The sequence below is a fragment of the Gossypium raimondii genome, chromosome 12, assembly GCF_025698545.1.
Source record: "Gossypium raimondii isolate GPD5lz chromosome 12, ASM2569854v1, whole genome shotgun sequence".
Taxonomy (NCBI): Eukaryota; Viridiplantae; Streptophyta; class Magnoliopsida; order Malvales; family Malvaceae; genus Gossypium; species Gossypium raimondii.
In genome coordinates this window covers 50,841,427-50,859,147 of record NC_068576.1, presented here as the reverse complement: position 1 = coordinate 50,859,147, position 17,721 = coordinate 50,841,427, and the positions used below count along the sequence as shown (strand labels likewise).

The 17,721-nt window shown below is 33.7% G+C and overlaps 1 protein-coding gene and 1 long non-coding RNA gene across 3 annotated transcripts; one reads left to right on the top strand and one right to left on the bottom strand.

Moving 5' to 3' along the window:
• On the top strand, nucleotides 1-665 carry LOC128035297 (uncharacterized). The gene is made up of 2 exons (XR_008191660.1): nucleotides 1-284; nucleotides 515-665. It is a non-coding gene; the product is annotated as an uncharacterized LOC128035297 (long non-coding RNA).
• Nucleotides 666-1,929: 1,264 nt separating this feature from the next.
• LOC105764888 (structural maintenance of chromosomes protein 6A) lies at nucleotides 1,930-16,096 on the bottom strand. 2 transcript variants are annotated; one of them, XM_012583677.2, is made up of 28 exons: nucleotides 15,813-16,094; nucleotides 15,579-15,684; nucleotides 15,360-15,493; nucleotides 14,242-14,297; nucleotides 13,829-13,915; nucleotides 13,441-13,761; nucleotides 13,064-13,183; nucleotides 12,560-12,694; nucleotides 11,744-11,820; nucleotides 11,573-11,648; nucleotides 10,569-10,643; nucleotides 10,340-10,444; nucleotides 9,725-9,894; nucleotides 9,523-9,625; nucleotides 9,203-9,315; nucleotides 8,306-8,510; nucleotides 6,546-6,677; nucleotides 6,326-6,440; nucleotides 6,150-6,235; nucleotides 5,966-6,061; nucleotides 5,738-5,874; nucleotides 5,544-5,646; nucleotides 3,986-4,065; nucleotides 3,776-3,854; nucleotides 3,580-3,637; nucleotides 3,256-3,353; nucleotides 2,685-2,779; nucleotides 1,930-2,378 (listed from the first exon to the last, which is right to left on the bottom strand). In XM_012583677.2, the coding sequence occupies exons 1-28, from the start codon at nucleotides 15,967-15,969 to the stop codon at nucleotides 2,321-2,323; spliced, it is 3,177 nt and encodes a 1,058-aa protein (XP_012439131.1). In that variant the 5' UTR covers nucleotides 15,970-16,094; the 3' UTR covers nucleotides 1,930-2,320. The 2 variants fall into 2 exon arrangements, 1 of the variants encoding a protein (XP_012439131.1); XR_008192060.1 differs by lacking the exons at nucleotides 1,930-2,378; nucleotides 2,685-2,779; nucleotides 3,256-3,353; nucleotides 3,986-4,065 and having other exon boundaries at nucleotides 3,579-3,637; nucleotides 15,813-16,096.
• Nucleotides 16,097-17,721: the final 1,625 nt, after the last annotated feature.

The following is a 17,721-nucleotide window of genomic DNA, read 5'->3' as shown; positions in this document are numbered from 1 at the left end:
CTAAAAAAAATCATTCTTTCACTGCTTTAAAAAAAAATCTCAGAGAAAAGAAAAAAAACATTCTGCTCCCTTTTCCTTGGCCGAACGAACCACCATCGGCCCCGCCGTGTGCGGTGGTCAGAGGCTCCCTACGGTCGGTTTTTCAACCCCGTTTCAGGGACCAACTGAAGGCCCAACTTTCGTGGCCTCAGGACTATGGAGCGGAACCCCAAACGCCACCCTCCTAGTCCGATTTCGGTGACCCGAAGGAGGACTTCGGCGACGGCACTGGCCGGGCGATTCAGGTACACTTTCTTTTCCCTTTTTTAATCTATTTATTTTATATATGTAAAAAAAAAAAAAAAGAAATGAGAAATGGATCCAGAGAAAAAAAATCACCTTTTAACTTGTTCTTTTGTTATTTCAAATATTCGTGTATTCAGAAGAAAAAGAAGTTACATTTGCTTCGGCTTTTATAGCCGATTGTGTTATTGCTCTATACTGTTGTTTTTGTCCCTTCTTTTCTTGTTTGCAGGTGTTTGGTGGCAGGCTACAAAGGCAGAGGGTATGGGGGGATGGGACACGACGAACGGTGGTGGCAGATGTGTTCAAATATTGTCAAAGCAAAAATTGCTAAAAACACTTACGTTTAAAATCATATACAATCCAACTCAACTTCAAATTTAGTTAGAACCCTTGTGGCTTACAAACATCAAAGGACCAAAACTCGAAAAAAACCCCAAATGAATAAAATTAATTAATTTTTGCCCCTATAAACTTTTGACAATTAAATCTACTTTTTACCTAAATTTTATTCTGATTCACAACTTAAAAATGGTTCAACATATAAACCTAAAACATTAACGTTGTGAGAAAGATGTTGATTTGGTAACCTCAACCAGTAAGTTCCTTTTACACGCATCACTATGTTTGAAATATATATAAATATATATTAATTTTCGTTTTGTTTTTAAAAATAAAAATATTCTTTGTCCATTTTAGAGTAAACTGTAAAAACCTTATAATTGCTATTTTGACTTCTAATTCTTTTATTAATTTAATCACTTTAATCAAAAAAATTATTATTAACCAATAACGGAATACTGACGTGAGAATTTTTAACTTCTAATTAAAACTACAGACCTCTATATAATTAATTAAAACCGAAAAATTCCACATTAAAAATAACTCGACAAAGGAAGAAAACTTCCGCCAGACACCATGATTTTTTAACCATTAAAGTTACAGTGATTTTTTTAGATTAATCAGATCGGTTTTATTATTAGAGTTAGTTATTTCACTAATAAAAATAATTTTATTTTATTCAATCATAAATTTTATTTGAAAAAATCCTCAATTAGTTATAATAATAAATGCAAATGGAAAATTACACCTATAAACTAAAATAACTTAAGATATAAATTGTAATTAAATTACATCTTGTATTAAGATATAAATATCTTGAAATTATTTGAGAATATAAAATTATAGAATGACCAAAAGTTAAATAAAATAATCTTATTTTAAAATATAATATTACAAAGATTAAACCACCGTAATGTAAGATTAGACCAACAGAGATATAAAAACAAAGCATGTGACAACATAGTTCCTCTCAAAATGTAAAATTAAAATATTGGAAATTGAAAAAGAGAGTATAAAAAGTAGTACTTGACGAAATATAAAAACAACAGAATAATTAACACAGAAAAACCAAAATTAAACCGTCAAAACTTAATAAATTTAAACTTATAAAACTTCAGTAAAAAGTTTCCAAATTAAACAAAAAAAATACCCTTTCCTGTGCCGAAAAGAAGCCATGGCCCATGAGTGAGTGACTAAAAATTGAGTAAAATTAGATTATTGCTATTTATTATACTAAAACGTGCGTATGAAAAAGTAAAATGATATTCCATAACAAGAGACAGGTTACCGGGGCCGGGCCAGAAATTTAGCTTGTCTTGTTCTTGCCAAAGCAAAAGTCCATAGAGATGGGTATATAAATATATTAATTTACATTAAGTTTGCTAAAGTCTGCAAATTCTGCCGGACTGTAAGCCGAGCATCCATGTTAGATTACCTCAATTTGCATAACCCAAAAGAGAACCTATAACTGATTAATGAAGAAGAAAGATAAATCTACATTGAGACATGCATACATCCTTCCCCTGTGTTGATATTCATTTAACTTCACATGTGCTTGAAGCGCGACAAAAACGAAAAACAGAAGCTTCTTAAGTGGGAAGGGAAGGGGGTGGAAGAAAGAGAAAACATGAATACTAATCATACATATATTTAGGGAAGGAGATATAAGTTTAGCTTTGTCTTACTGCAATAACAATCATGAGCGAGGAGCTGCCATCTGCTGTTTCTTTATCCTCTCTCCATTCTTCACATTGCTGTACAAGGAATCAAAATAATCCATATTTGTCAATCACAATCTTCATATTCTTCAATATCAACAACATAATCACAACTTCATATTTTGGCCGAGTGGCAAGTAAATAAGACGATCAGTCTGGCTTCATAACATTATCATGGTCTATGAATTTGAACAGATTGTTGCTGGATATTATCAATTTAACTTGGGAACATAACTGTGCAAAAAAATAAACAGATGGAAAAAGAACTGGGTTGGGGGAGGAGCATCACGTACGCAGAAAGAGGAGAAAACGGACACGCATACACAAAGTATAAACAATAACCTGATATCATGAGGTGTGATAAATATCCATTGGGATCCTTGAGCCAATGCAAACTCGACTAACGTGTCCAGGCTGATTTTTCGGCTAACAGCATCCTGGAGGAAAATATACATATGAATAGGAGTGTGAATGAGACACTAGTACTCGCACACTATTACAGTTCGACTCGAAAAAAAATTCAAACTTGATACAGTAATTATAGAGCCGAGCTCGAGCAACTCAATCTATCGGTCAAACCGAATTCGAACTTAGTAATACTTTGACTCCAACGGCTTCTAAGCCTTATCAAGCTTTTCATATTTTTATATTATTAAATTACGTTATTTCTTTTAATATATATTATTAATCCTAAGTTTAATTCTTGAGATGAACTCGAGTACAAACATCGGCAAACGAGCTTAAGAAAAGATGTTTGACCAAGCTCGAGCTTGGCAGTATTCAGGCTCAGCTCGATTACACCGCTACATATGAATCTGCTCAGTCTATAGTTTTATGCTTCTTGATGGACGATCACATATACCTCAATCCCCAAGGGATAACACACACACCCCAAAGAAAACCCAAATCTCACCATGAACACATCAAACTCATCCATAGCTCGAAATGGGGCTTCAGTCATATCATGAAGAGCCAACGCAAAACATAATGTTGAGAAGGACCGCTCTCCTCCTAATCAACAAATTATCAAAATAACACTAGAGTTAACATTAATCAATTATGAAAATGTCTGACTGCTAATTTGGATGACATGGGAGTAAAAATTTTCCACATAGATACATTTATGCCGGATTAAACACTATTAATGAGGCCACAAGCAGATAAATCTATATTGTGTTGTGAACTTGAAACTCTTATGAACACATTCTAAAAGGTATATGGAACGGAAATATAAAACCTGAGAGCCCTCTTGTATCACGAACGATGGTGCTTGATGCATCTTGAGGCATTTTAACCTGTTAGACCAATAACAGGATCAGAAAATTCCATAATAAAATGCAGAGAACTTTAAACTGGCACGGTGACCTGGTGAAAGACGTAAGTAGTCTATTGAAATTACACCTAAAAGAAAAATAGAAGTTTGATATACTTACCTCTACTGAAAGGGTCTTTTCTTCATAACTAACATTAATTTGTCCACTGATACCTTTCTTTCCCAAATGGCCATTAAATCTAATTGTGAGGATTAACCAACAAGGCATTAGCCATTACCAAATAGTTTAGATGACTCCCCCAACAAGAAGCAATAAAATATATACTCTTAAAGAAGGCAACTTAACAATTGCAAGAAGCATAATACATACTGCCAAGTCAACTCGCGTCTCAGAAGTGATGCGTTACGTTGAAATTTTTTCCAACGTAAGTCGAGAGCTTTTTGACAAGCCTAAAAGACAAGAATGACAACAGAAGGAAAAAGGCAAGAAACATTTACCAACATAAAATAAAACTTTATATAAGTAGACAAACAGCGCACAAATAATTTCTTTAAGAATTTACAATGAGCCGAAATAACTTTAAAATAAAATAAGTATCAAATGCCATATAACCTACGAAAAGGTTAAAAAAAGGTTCACATCACAATCCAGATTCACGAATACTAGAAAAGATTATTTGACATTACTAAATAAAGAATTCTACAGAATATAATCTTCATCATAGAAGTACATTAGACAACAACCTTAAAGCTCCTAAGATCTACAAAACAATGTCTAACTGTTATGTGCTAACTCAGGCTAATTATATTGTATGTCAATCACTCTATAATCTTTCTATCACACGTATTAATTCAAACAAAAGACAAGCAACAGATTGTCATCTCCATTCAGCATATATGGATACTTAAATCGAAGGCTGTGACAAAATCAAAACTGAAACAAATCCAAAAATTCCCCACCCAATTTGGGTTACCTATTTTGATCTCACTGAGCAGGCTACAACAATAATGCCATCCAAATCACAGAAACTATACTAACATGTCTTCACTAAAAGAGACAGTTTTTATATCAAAGTTACACTGATTTCATGGAAGGTACTGTTTCCCTGGAATCACTGCCCACCCCCAACCAAAAAGAAACCAAAAGAACAAGCTTCTCTTCCTTTGTTGTCCGGACTCTCTGTTATTTTTTGAAGTACCCATGTCCAACACATGGATACAAGGATGTTACCTCCAAGGATCCTTAAATAGACAAAAAAATTCTTTAAAAAACTTAACCATACCCATGTTGGATACATATCCGTATCTGACACACAACCTAGTCAAAGTACCATAGCTTCCCTCTTTCTTTTTCTCTTTCCAGGTATCTTCCTCTTTCACTGCCAATTTGTTCCTCATGTTGCAATATTTATGATTGCAGATAAGAAGTAACGAAAGAAAATTAACCAACATAATGCAGAGAAGCACTTGATATTAAGAGCAGTGGACCATTAAAAGCTTGCACAGAAATGACAAACAGCAGCAAAACCTAGTGCCTCTAGAGCATCTTTCCCCAGCAAAACGATCATCTTTCCATTGGTTTCTTTCTTACTTACAGCATGTTCAGAGAGAACAACAAGAATATTCTATGACAAATGAATTTCTACAATGCCCTAGACGCCATGGAACTGATCCACTCTGAAAAACTTTCCTTTGTAGTACAACTCATTTCGAAACAAACAGGGCCATGGCAAAAAGAAGCAAACAGAATTATCAAAATCCTCTAGATAGAAGGGGATAACCCTGAAGTAATTAGGAATGAACACCAACAGAAACCACAGTACATCACGTAAAACAAATGTAAAAGCTCAGATCATGGTTAGCAATTTCATTGAATAAGAGTCCAACTGTCAAATTCTGGAGCAAATTGAACAACAGGTGGAACTTACATCTAATCTTTCTCGAAAAGCTTTATAAGTATGCAGTTTCCTCAAAATTCTACGCTCTTTCTCCTGATGCAACATCCTAAGGTCATCAATCGATTCCGAATATCTGCAGAAAATAAAAAGTAAAAATAGAATCTAACTGCAAGCAGATATTAGGGTATTTTACGAGTGAAAAATGGAAAATTAACAGCCCATACTGTTGGCTCTCATGCATAAGTCTCTGATTCAGTCTCTTCAGCTTGGCATCCAGTTGCTCAGTTGTGGTTTCATCCCTATCTCCTAAAGCTTCAATATCACTCTCAGGGCAAATAACAGAAGCCTTTTTATAGCTCTCCTGCAATGTCGCCAAGACATAACATGGACTACAAAATTATAAAGACACTCTAAATGATTGGTTCTATATCTAGAAAGACATAAAAAACAACCTTACGATCCTTTTCAAGTTCCAGATATTTTGCCTCCGCCTCCTTGATTTGAGGAAGAACCTTGTTGTTCATAATATTTTCATAATGGAGCTTATTCTGAAACAGAAAATTTGATTAATTCAAATTTCTACACTTTAGTTATAGAAGTAAATGAATAAAAAATTAACTGAGAAGGAAAGTAAACCGCTTCTGCATTGTGTATTTCTTTCTCTATCTCTGTTAACTCCTCCTCTGCTTTCTGAAAGGCTTCAACCTCCCCCTTTGTTGACTCTATAATACACATAAGGAGTAAATAAAATGCAGGTAACGCCACGTTCAGAATTGAAGTAAGCATTTAACATAATATCATTGAAATAATACCCCCTAAATCCTCAAATGATAACTTAAGAGTTCTGGCCTTTTCTTCTGCTTCATTGATCCTATCTTTAAGTGTTTCTAGCAATGCTTCCTTCTTGTTGATCACCATTTTACCATCCTAAATACAATTTAATGAGGAAGATATCATTAGAAAAGGTTTATAAATTAATAGAATTAAAGTATAAAAGCATGATTTGTAAGCCAAGTCAATCATGGAACAAACTGAAATTTCTTGAAGAAGTTCATTAGTAGTTGACTCAGGCAACAGACTAGCATCAACAGCATGTGACTTCTGCATATCCTGCAGTTTCATTCTCTTAGCCATGAACTCTCGTTCCACATCCAAGCGCCTTTTCTGCAGAACACAAAGAAGTAAAGCACGCAACACAGAGCATACTAGCACACATTAACCCAAAAAGAGATGCAGACAACAAAGAGAAAGATTAAAAGATACGACAAGGAAGAAGAAAGAAATTCCCACCATTAGTAATTATTACACCCAGGAGCCTATGCAAGGAATTAAGGCGCAAAAAGTCAGCAATGATGACGCAAACTTACTTTTCAAGGTAAAAGACATTATGTAGAAGTGTTATGAAACCATAGAAATAAAATATTTTAATCTATTTTAAGTAATAGATGTATGTTCTACAAACTATATAAACATCATAGTTAAGCACTAATACAAGCATAATTTGAGAACAATACATCTAAAAACTGAATACACTAATAGGACATGACACAACAGTCAACTTAAAGATTCTCAAAATTGTAGTTAAAGGCTCTTACTTGTAATATCAACCAGATATTGAAGTAAAATGAAGTGATTAAGTGACGTTCTTCATTCATGGCCCAATTTAATAACTAACGTAGGTAACAGATATTGAAGTAAAAAGTAATGAATCTAGATTGCAACAGATAAGGAATATTTCATGCAACTCGGTTTCCACTCTTCACCTTCTACCATTGCCTCTATCCTTCATCTTCTTAAACCTTCAATAATTCAACAAATTAACAAGGAATGAATGAATCTTAATATGGAATTCATTAGTTGTTTGGTTTTATAAACTGTGGCTTCTTATTCTTCCTCAATTGATTAAACTCTGTAGACTTCACAATTATATGTTTCAGAGAAAAATCTGAGAAAAAGTCCCTTCTACTTTGGTGACCCCACCTTGTCTGTTTGTATATTGACCATGACCATTTTCTTTTCTTTTTTTAAAGAATTATTTTTTGGTGTGTTCATGCATGTCCGATATGAATCCTGCTGTTCCAGCAGTATGGCCAAGTTGGACACTGGCATGAGGATGCCATATCCTTCAAATTCTGTCTACAGGTCTAAAATCACATGCAATTAAAAGACATGTAACTTCGAAATCAATAACATCATGAAGCCAAGAAAGCTGGAATTGTGTTTAGCCCCCTGAGGGACAAATTTATTGAGACAGCACAATATCGCAAATCAGACTCATGTCCATGTGCTTCCAATAAACAGCAATGCAAAGGAAAAGTTGCAACATGCTTTTAGACTAGTATTACGCTTCAAATAGAATTTTAAATAAAAGCGAAAAAATTATAAGCATCCAACCTAACACCAATTGGTAATGGCCGGTAGAGCTCGACTCGAATATAAGACAGCAGGAAACCCAATAATTAATATATGTGAAATAACACCACTTAACACTACCACTCATTTGTAACTCAAGTTCAAAAAGGGCCTAAACAAGGGTAACCTCACAAGGGGTCATCAACCACATACAGGATTAGTCAAGAATAACATAACACACCTAGGTTTTAATACCACGTTAAGAAGCATCCAACCAAAACCAATTGATAATGATTGGAGGGGCAAACATCATTATAAAAGCAAAGAAAACCCAAATTTTGATAAATGTGGGATAATACCACTTAATAAGAAGGGAAAGGAAATGAAATAAATTTCAAAAAGGAAAAAATATCGGCACCCAAATTTTAACACATTATTACCTTCTTATTATCTAGCTTCCTGTTAAAATCCTGAACCTTTTTCTCTAGCTCCCTCTTCCTACTTTTGCACTGATCAATATCTTGTTGAATATTTGACACATGACTTTCAAACTCCTTAACTTGATCACCAAAAGAACCCCGAAGACGGCCAATTTTAAGATTTTTGTTTATGGGAAGAACTGTCTGGACTGAACCCCGTGAAAACCTGAGAAATCAGAAAAAATCCAACTAAATCACTTAAAATGCAAGTTTAGCTGGTGGGAATTATAACAATCACATAAAGCATCCAAAATTACAACATCCTGTAACCAATTCCATGCTAGGTCAATTTCAGTAATAAAGCCAGCACTTGGTCATTCCTGTAACCTTTTCTTATACATATCTTTTGGTGCAACTACATCTGGATGGGATTGTTTGACACATGAGATGGCAGGTTTGGCTAGGTAATATAACGAAAATGTATTGGACTGCAAAATCAGAAATGAACATTCAACCACATCCAACAACATAGAATTTTAATTAATCAAGTTATTTTAAATTCTTAAACTCAAAGCTTTTTCAATTATATTTTATGAATTCAAAATAGCTTTTTAGGATAAATGTAAGTTTTGAATTAAAGATGAGAACAATCTTAAGATTTGAGAACGGAACTAATTTTCTTCAGTTGGAATTTGACAAGAACCAACATAAAAGAATGATCTAAGATCTTAGATTTGTGCCTTCCATATTCAGCACAGCTTTAAATCCTCCTAAACAATATATTTAGATTCACAATCCAAATTAAACCCTCACTCCCATCAAAAATTGGTTCAACAATGACCATTAATGAACAGTAGGAGTAAATAAAAAAGATAATACATGAGAACATGCAAAAGATATAAAATTAGTTCGACTTACATTTTAAACCCATCTAGGGTAAAAACCTCCAACATATTCGGTATTCTTTGATCAAATGCGACAGCTCTTCCCATATTGTAATCTTTGACAAGAACTTGCCTCTCAGCTTTACACTGAAAATACAGAGAAAGTGCAACACATAAACCAGCAGTAATAGCTCCTTAAGAACAAGTATGAGAAAGATTCAAGGACCAAGCTCATTGATTCCTGCCAAACTAACAAACCTCTGCATTGTGAATAAGGTAATAGAAGCCCTAAAAGAAATGAAATAGGTAGAGAAGGTTCTTAAAAACAGAAACTTATGAGAGACATAAAATTACCACATCTACCAAGACATTGTAGATGGTAGGATTATCTGAATGTAAAACAGATAGAGTAGTTGGGTGGCTCGTCTGGGGGAGTGAATGATTTGGTATTATCAACCTACAATGAAAGCAGAACCAAATATCAAGACGGAAACTGTAGTAAAACACCAGTGCTATAGGAGGCTTTTTAAGAAAATTAGAATTCTCATCCTTTCACCTTGGTCTTGAAAACCTCTGTATGACAATTGGAAAGAAGTTATATCTTGCCTCCCTTGCACATTTTCTAAGAGCACAAGCATCCTCAGAATTTGTAACAATGAATGCATTTAGCATCTTCCCAATAGCTCGTTCAACAGCAGGAACCCATGTATCACCATTGACCAATGTCTGCAATGCAATAACCACAAAGCTAACAGTTGCCAAAAAGTTGTCCAGAGTTTACACATTATGGAAGCAGTGATGCCTATGGTTGTACTTATAGCAAAAAACAAAAATGGAAAAAATTTGAAAGTAAAAAGCCTCTGAAATCGGAAAATAAAAGAACTAGGTTCAGATAAGAAAAACCCACTTATTTTTCCAGCAAAAGCTTCAATACAATTCCTGCAAGCAATTGTTCTTTCAGGTATGAAATCCTAAATTGTCTATACCATTAACATGGCAAAAGAAAAGTTCAATGATGTTCAAAGATTTCTTGAGATAGGAAAACTTGAAAAAGATCCAGCATTCTGCAGCCAACACCAAATGGACAAGCAGATCTTATACTATCAAACAAAGCTCTAGACATTTAGTTCCTTCGCATACAAAATTTCTGTAGCAATTTTCCATTACTCACCACATGAGCACCAATTGGACCAATTGGTGGCATGCTAAATGCCTTGTGATGCCTCTCAATTTCACGTAGAAGACGTAGCACTCCGTCACCACCAAAGGCAGTGACCTGTCAAAGAAACATGGAATAGAATTACAGTTGAAAGATGCTCTTAAAAATGTTCAGGGGAAAAAAGCACATCCATCCTCATTTGTTTCATCTAAAACCATAAAAAACAAAGAGTTGCCCAGACCTTGTTGGTTTGATGTAGACGGAGCTCACAAATTTGATGATGAACTTCACGCTGCTTTCTTTCGTAGTAATTAATCTATAAAAGGGAAAACAGGATCAGTGATGTGAAGTAATTCAAGAGGAAACTATTTCTATAGGCTAAGAGAAATTAAGAATGAAATTAGAAGAACTAAATCTGGAACAAAAGAAAAATAAAAGCAATTTGCAGATGTCAAAAATAACTCCTCTCCACACAACTGAACAGGTTAAAAAATTAACTGCAGTCAGGAGTAATAAGACAAGGGTATTTTGAAGCAATAAATTGAGAATGTTCCAAAACCCTTACTTGGCATGTTAAAATGCAAGACCTACTTATGTTCCACAGTCACTTATCTTCTAAAACCTTTACCAGCTAAAGACACCATTGAAGGTTATACTTTGCAGATGTCTAGCTATCAAACATAACAGCAACAGTAACTAATATCACCACAAAATAAAACATTGCATTTTACAACTTATATTAAAACATTTCACAACTATTCAAACTCCATGTGGCCATTTCAAAGTACAAGCAGAAGCTGAACTGTCCCAAAATCAGAGAGACTTCTAGGAGCTATAACAATATAATAAACTTATAAATGAATCTCCAGAGAAAAAAAAAATTTGGAGGGGGGGGGGGGCAGGGTTTAACCCCACAAACAGTTTGCAGTTGTTCCCTGAATTTTGAGCTACACCGCATTACTGGGAAGAGCATTAGTGAATTAGAGTGACTCATTGACAGAAAGACCAATAACAAAATTGATCAAGGCTAAAGAATATTGACTGAATGCTCTTCCTTCGGCAAGCTAAGAGGTACAACTTGAGTAAGGTTAGAGAATATCAAGCATAGAGCATGATACTCGAAATCAGTACCATAATCTTCTTCTGGGGTCATATTGTAAAATCATAACTCACTACCAAAGAGTCAAAACAGAAAAGCAACCTCACATTCATAAAAAACTTAATAATCTCAGAACTTCCCCCTACCTCATCATTAATCTTCTTCATTGCATCCATTTCTGCTGAAATCTGTTCTGATAAAGTATTCTCCTCATCCTTCAAACTGTAAGGTAATTGAATTTTAAGGGTCAAGGCAGATCTAAAACAACAAGGTGGTAACAGGAGCATAATGAATAAGGAAATGAAAAAGTGGATAACCTAGAGAGCAATGACTGGACATTATCAACAGCATATTCCAGTTCCTTAATCTGCTCTTCTATTTCTGATTCTTCAGCCTGCAGAACCAGAAAAGTAAAAATATAAATCCCCCAACCCAATGAACTATGCCAAAATTAAGCAACCATTGACCTACCACTCTATATTAGGAGACCAAACTAGTTGTATAATAACTAGATTAAGGGTGGGTTTGGATGGGCGATTGAGTGCGGTGCGCTTCGCTTACTTTTTGTCTCACGCTACAGTAAAAATATAAATCTCACCGCCACCGCTGTTTTTACACTAACCGCAAGTAAACGCACCGCCCATCCAAACTCACCCTAAGAATAATCAAATAAAGACCCAGACAACAGAAGCATCATGGTAGTACTCTCTTCAGTTGGATGGGGAATGTTATTCAGCAATACACCAAAGACAACCCCATTTTAACTGTTCGAAAAATTAGTACATTAAAAGGCAATGTTTCTCGAACCAAACATCTTTCATACTTACAATGGTTGAATATAAGAACAAAAGCTTGCAAAGCATTAATCACTGCACTTTTATATTGCTACCAATGAGAAAGGTTATCATGAAATAGAGGCCAAAGTTAACAAAAACATAGTATGGGCATGTACTTAGAACTCAGAATACATATATCCTTCAAAAGATATCAAATTTAAAAAAGTGCATGTAATACTCGAATATTATGTAAGAAAAACCATAAAATTTACACATTTTATTTCAAAATGAATATAACTCATCAGTAGTCAAAATAACAACTTAACAAGTCACATGGAAGAAAAAACTATGAAAGACCTGTGTATTTCTAATATGTTTATCCTGAATATCACGGGCTTGCTCTTCAAGCCTCCTAACATCATTCCTCATCTTGCGAATTTGCTTAGTGCCGCGGCGATGCTCTTCTTCAAGCTCAAGCTTTTCTTTCCTTGCCTAAGAGAAATAAAGAGTGAACAGAACTCTATAAATATTATAGTCAGACCAATGATTACACAGCAAACACATGAAAGCTTACGCAGAAATTATAGGATGTGATGACAGATTAAATGAACAGACAAGAAATAACAAGAGTTCTTTATGAAAACTCAAAATTCAGCTTTTTATTCCTATTAAACCATGACTAAACCAATTGAAATAAAAAGTCGTACAACTTTCACTCTCAGTTAAAGATTAAAAAAGTAAACTGATAATAAGTCCAGCAACAACATAAAGGCTAATCAAGTAATCCCCAAAGGATTACAGCACACACAAATTATTCAACCTGTCTTTTGAAAGAACAAAGATTGAAAACTATTCATGTACCGAGCAAAGAGCGTCCCACAATTCATCTTTCTTTCTTTTCACTTCAGATGTTTTCTCCACCAAAGATGCAACTTGAACTTTCTTCTTCGAAAGGCGTTCCAACAACTTCTCCAATTTATCCTGCAAGTGATCAAAGAATTCCATTGTCAATGAATGAGAGCTAAACTTTTGGAAGACTAGCTTAAAGTAAGAGATTAAAGACAATAATAAACATTCATTATCATGACTCGGGCAGAGAATATCAGACTAGTAACCAACCAACAGATACGCAAAGTTGTTCTTTTGCTATGTATTTAAAGACTAACAAATGACTTCTAACAATAGCACAACAAGGACAAGTTGTTATGACATGTTTGACACAAGAAATTATTACTCACTAATGTTGAATCAATTTTAGCTTGGCAAGTGGGAATGCGCTTTTTCAGTGTTTCAATGTTCTTTGATTGCTCTTGTAATCGCTTATCTTCATCGTACACCAATGACCAAGCAAGCTTTTTCCTTAACAGCTGCACCTCCTGTGAAATCTGTTCTACACGCTTTATGTTTTCAATCTTTTCTTGCAGTTCACTCAATTCAAGCTGTGCAGGTCTTATCAATTTTTCCAACTCATCTACAAGAGCACATGCATCCTTCAATTGTTTAATAATACTTTGTAAAAGCTCATCAACTTGTTGAAGAAGCGTAGCCTTGAAAAAGAACTGAGTGATAAATAGTGTCAGCATGTTGCCCAAATGGTTCATTTCAGAATAAAATTCGTAACATTACCTTGAATTTATCTCTGTCATTCCCAGAGTGCAAAAACTCCCTGCTTTTGTCTTGACTCATAATAACACACGGATTCTCGACATCAATCTACGGGAGTAGAATGCAAATTTTCAAATAACTGTGTAATTAGGCTCAAAAGAGAGTATAGTTTTCAAACTAAGTGTGAAATCAAAGTAAAATGGTTGTCAGTAATTGATAGACATGGAGAATACTGTTAGGAGGAAAAACACGATCATGGTCCGGTGTTCTGCACCATCAAACATTGTCATAAATGCAACCCCATTTGACAATTAAGATTTCATCATGTCACATCTTAGACCAAACAAATTAATGACAGACCATGTGCTATCAAGAAAACAACAAAATGATGCAGATAAAGAATTTAAAGCATACTTCTTAGGCAAAACACTCACATTGAAATGTTCAACCAGCTCACGAAGGTCCTCTTTGCGGCTAGCAACTTTTCTACCTGTCCAATGCCTCAGGTGTAAGAGAAGATAGAGCAAATACAATAACCACTTTAGCATCACATTTGCAACAAAAACACTAAACAAAAGAAACTCATGAGATGATTAGTACAACACATACAAAACATCGGCTATTAAAGGAACTATTAAGACACCAAACCACTAAGGCCACGTTTAGCATTTCTTTCGGCTGTCCAAAAGCACTTTTTAACAGTAAAGGCAATACTAAACAATCAGCTTTTAGCTTTAAACCGGCTTTTCAAATGCTCTCTTCAATCCAAACCAAAAAGCTGAAGTTAAGTGCTTTTGGCTATTGAAAAAGTAGTTTTGATGTGAAATTATAAAATCACCTTCTTCATTTATGTTGGGCATACAATTACATTCAAACATTAAAAACTCCCTCTTTCCAATTGAAACATCGTACATCGTAGGTGACATTTTTGGGGTCAAACTTCTAAATTATTTTAAATATCTTAGTTAATTAAATTTTACAAAAACTATATTTAAAAAATACTTCATTGAAAATTTTTATATTATGGTTTTAAATTTTATCCCTTCTAACGAATGAGAAGCCAAAGTTGAAAATTTTTACCGCTAGAAGTTAAAATGTGACACATTCAGGGAACAAAAAGTACTTATAATATCTATATTGAATATACAATTATTTTCTCTTTCAAAATTTATATGATAATATGAAATATATAGTATTATATTTAAATTTGTAATGATTATGTTTGTATGTAATTTTAATACTTAAAATATGGTTTAGATATTCAAATTAAATTTTAAAACAGTTTATATTAATTGCTTAAAAAATTTAGATTTATACTTCATATATCATAAATTAACAAATTTAAATAATATTTAAACTAATTAATTTTTTAAATTCAAGAGTATATCTAAAACATACATTTAAATCTCACTTACTTTTCGATAGTAATACTAAACATTTGAAATGAAGAGGCATACTTTTTCACCAAACATTTCAAAAACACTTCACTGCAACAACAATACAAAAAATAGCCCTAAAGCAAATTGATATCACAAGGGAAAATGATCCAAACCTTGTCGATCTTTCAAAACAGTGGAACTCGTAGTGTCAGAAATCCTGCGTTCAATAATTATGGTATCACCAAAAATTTCTGGCTTAAAAGAATCAACTCCTTCGTTTTTGATATCCACTTGAACAGTAGCATAACTGAGAATTAAAATGTATATAAGATATATATCACACAGATTACCCGTCACTAAACCAAGGAAAAATTAAAGGCAAAAAAAGGAACCTGCAACCAGTTTTTATGAATTCCTTCAACTTAGACGCTCTCTGAGTTTCTCTAGCGCGGCAGCCAAACGCGATACATAAAGCGGTCAGTATCGCGCTCTTCCCGCCTAAGAACACATAAACCAAACATGTTGCTCGTATTACAAAATTTTCACGCAACATAATTCAAGACGCAAGATGTATATATATATATATATATAAAGAGAGAGAGAGGGAGGGAGGAAGTGATATGTACTTCCGTTTTGACCGGTGATGAAATTAACCCACTCGCCGAGTTCGATTTCGAGACTATTGTGGCACATGAAGTTCTCTAACCGGATCCTCCTAATGGTACCCGCCCCGGATCGTTGAGCTCCATACATCTGACCGGAAAAAACCCTAGAACTACTCATGGTTGTATCCTGGGGTCTCCCGACCACCAAAACCCTAGAATCACGAGAAACGGAAAAATTAAAGTTCCGAACGAAGACAGTACAAGGAAACTTGCCCTTGACTCTTGAAATGGGGAGGTGTTTAAGGCGGGAAAGAAAAGGGGGTGCACCACTCGTCTATCTGACAATGAAGAAGCCCAGGCCCGATGCCTACATTAATAGTAGATTTTAAGCCGGTTTAGTTAAAGGTGGACCTGATATTGAACCCTAAACTTTTTTCACAATAATGGGCTCAGATCCGCTGATCTGCATATGAGCTTTCCCTTGAGCAAATATTTTCATAGCAAGTGTTTTGCCCAAAAACGATATGCATGTATATTTTTTGGTACTATGGATGAACATCATGCTTGTGAGTTTGTCATTGATGCATTTAGTCTGCGTTTCAATCCAACGTATCTATAGTGTGTTGGGATTTTGTGAAATTTTTACATTGATGCATTTAGGTTACCTTCCGATCCAACATACCTATGATGTGTTGAGATTTTGTGAAACTTTTATTTTTATTTTTTTACAAACTGGTCACACTCATATGTAATTTTCAATTAGTGAAGTTGAGATTTAATGAATTCACTAGACCTTCAGTGAATAGGACCTTTTTCCATTTTCACTATTTAAATATTAGTTTTATTATATTAATTTTTAATGTAAATGTAATTTTAATTATTATTTAAAATAATAGAATTTTAATAAATTTGGTTAATCAGTAAAAAACTTTTAATAATTTAATATATAAATATAATTTTAATCATACACTTATTTTATCTAATGTCTTTAAATCATTTTCTACTTTCACCTCATTATCACCACCACGTTATCTAAACACGTATCTCATCATTGATTTTCAATCTCTCTACTATAATAGTTAATCTCACTGTCACTCCTATTTTCAATCTCATTGAAATTAATCTCATCGCCCATCCAAACTAAGTGTTAAGTAAATATGTTGCAGTTCCTGACAAGCTTTATATTAAAATTAAATATTTTTATTCTTCAAAAAATATTTCCTTTTTTATAATTTTAAATTATTTTAAAATAATATATAACATAAAATACTACCATATCAATATCATATACACTTGATATGCGACATCATCAACATTAGTTAAATCGTATATTATCATAGTCGTTTTAGGATTTAATGTTCAGTAATGGTTCCTCTTAATTTGATGTCTTAATTGAATGGAAAAAATCACAAGAAATTAACTTTTTTTCCTTAATGCAATGACTTTTTAACCTTTAAGGCAAAATTTCCGAACCAATATTGTCACGAGTAGTGCTTAGCATAAAGTATGCTTACTCGGTACATAATGAAATGCTTTTAAGTTAGCATCATTATATTAGGGTATTATGGTAAATTTTAATTGAAAATATTATCAATTAAACCTGTTTAAAGGTTAGATTATTCGGCTGAATTTAAAGAATCGTTTAAAATATATAAAAATTAGATAAAAAATATGAGGTTCGGAAAAGGATTTGAACAATATTTAAGGTCCTTTTGCACTTTAAAAATATCTGCATAGGATAGATCCAACTTAGTTATATATTTTATATTTTAAACTTATTAATTATTTAGGTGGTGTTTGAAATCCATTTAGTAATTGGATTTGTATGTAATTGCTTGTAATTACACAATGATATCAATTGATGAGTCTCACTGAATTTGATGTAATTAGAGCATCTCAATTACACTTTCCAATTCTCTCATTATTAGGA

Excerpts from the sequence above, each read along its gene's own strand:
- LOC105764888 (XM_012583677.2), bottom strand. The coding sequence starts at position 15,969 with ATGAGTAGTTCTAGGGTTTTTTCCGGTCAGATGTATGGAGCTCAACGA. Across the intron at positions 10,644-11,572 it reads TGAAGAAGATTAATGATGAG|ATTAATTACTACGAAAGAAA; the intron begins GTAGGGGGAAGT and ends TCCCTTTTATAG. Across the intron at positions 3,354-3,579 it reads TGATACAAGAGGGCTCTCAG|GAGGAGAGCGGTCCTTCTCA; the intron begins GTTTTATATTTC and ends TTTGTTGATTAG.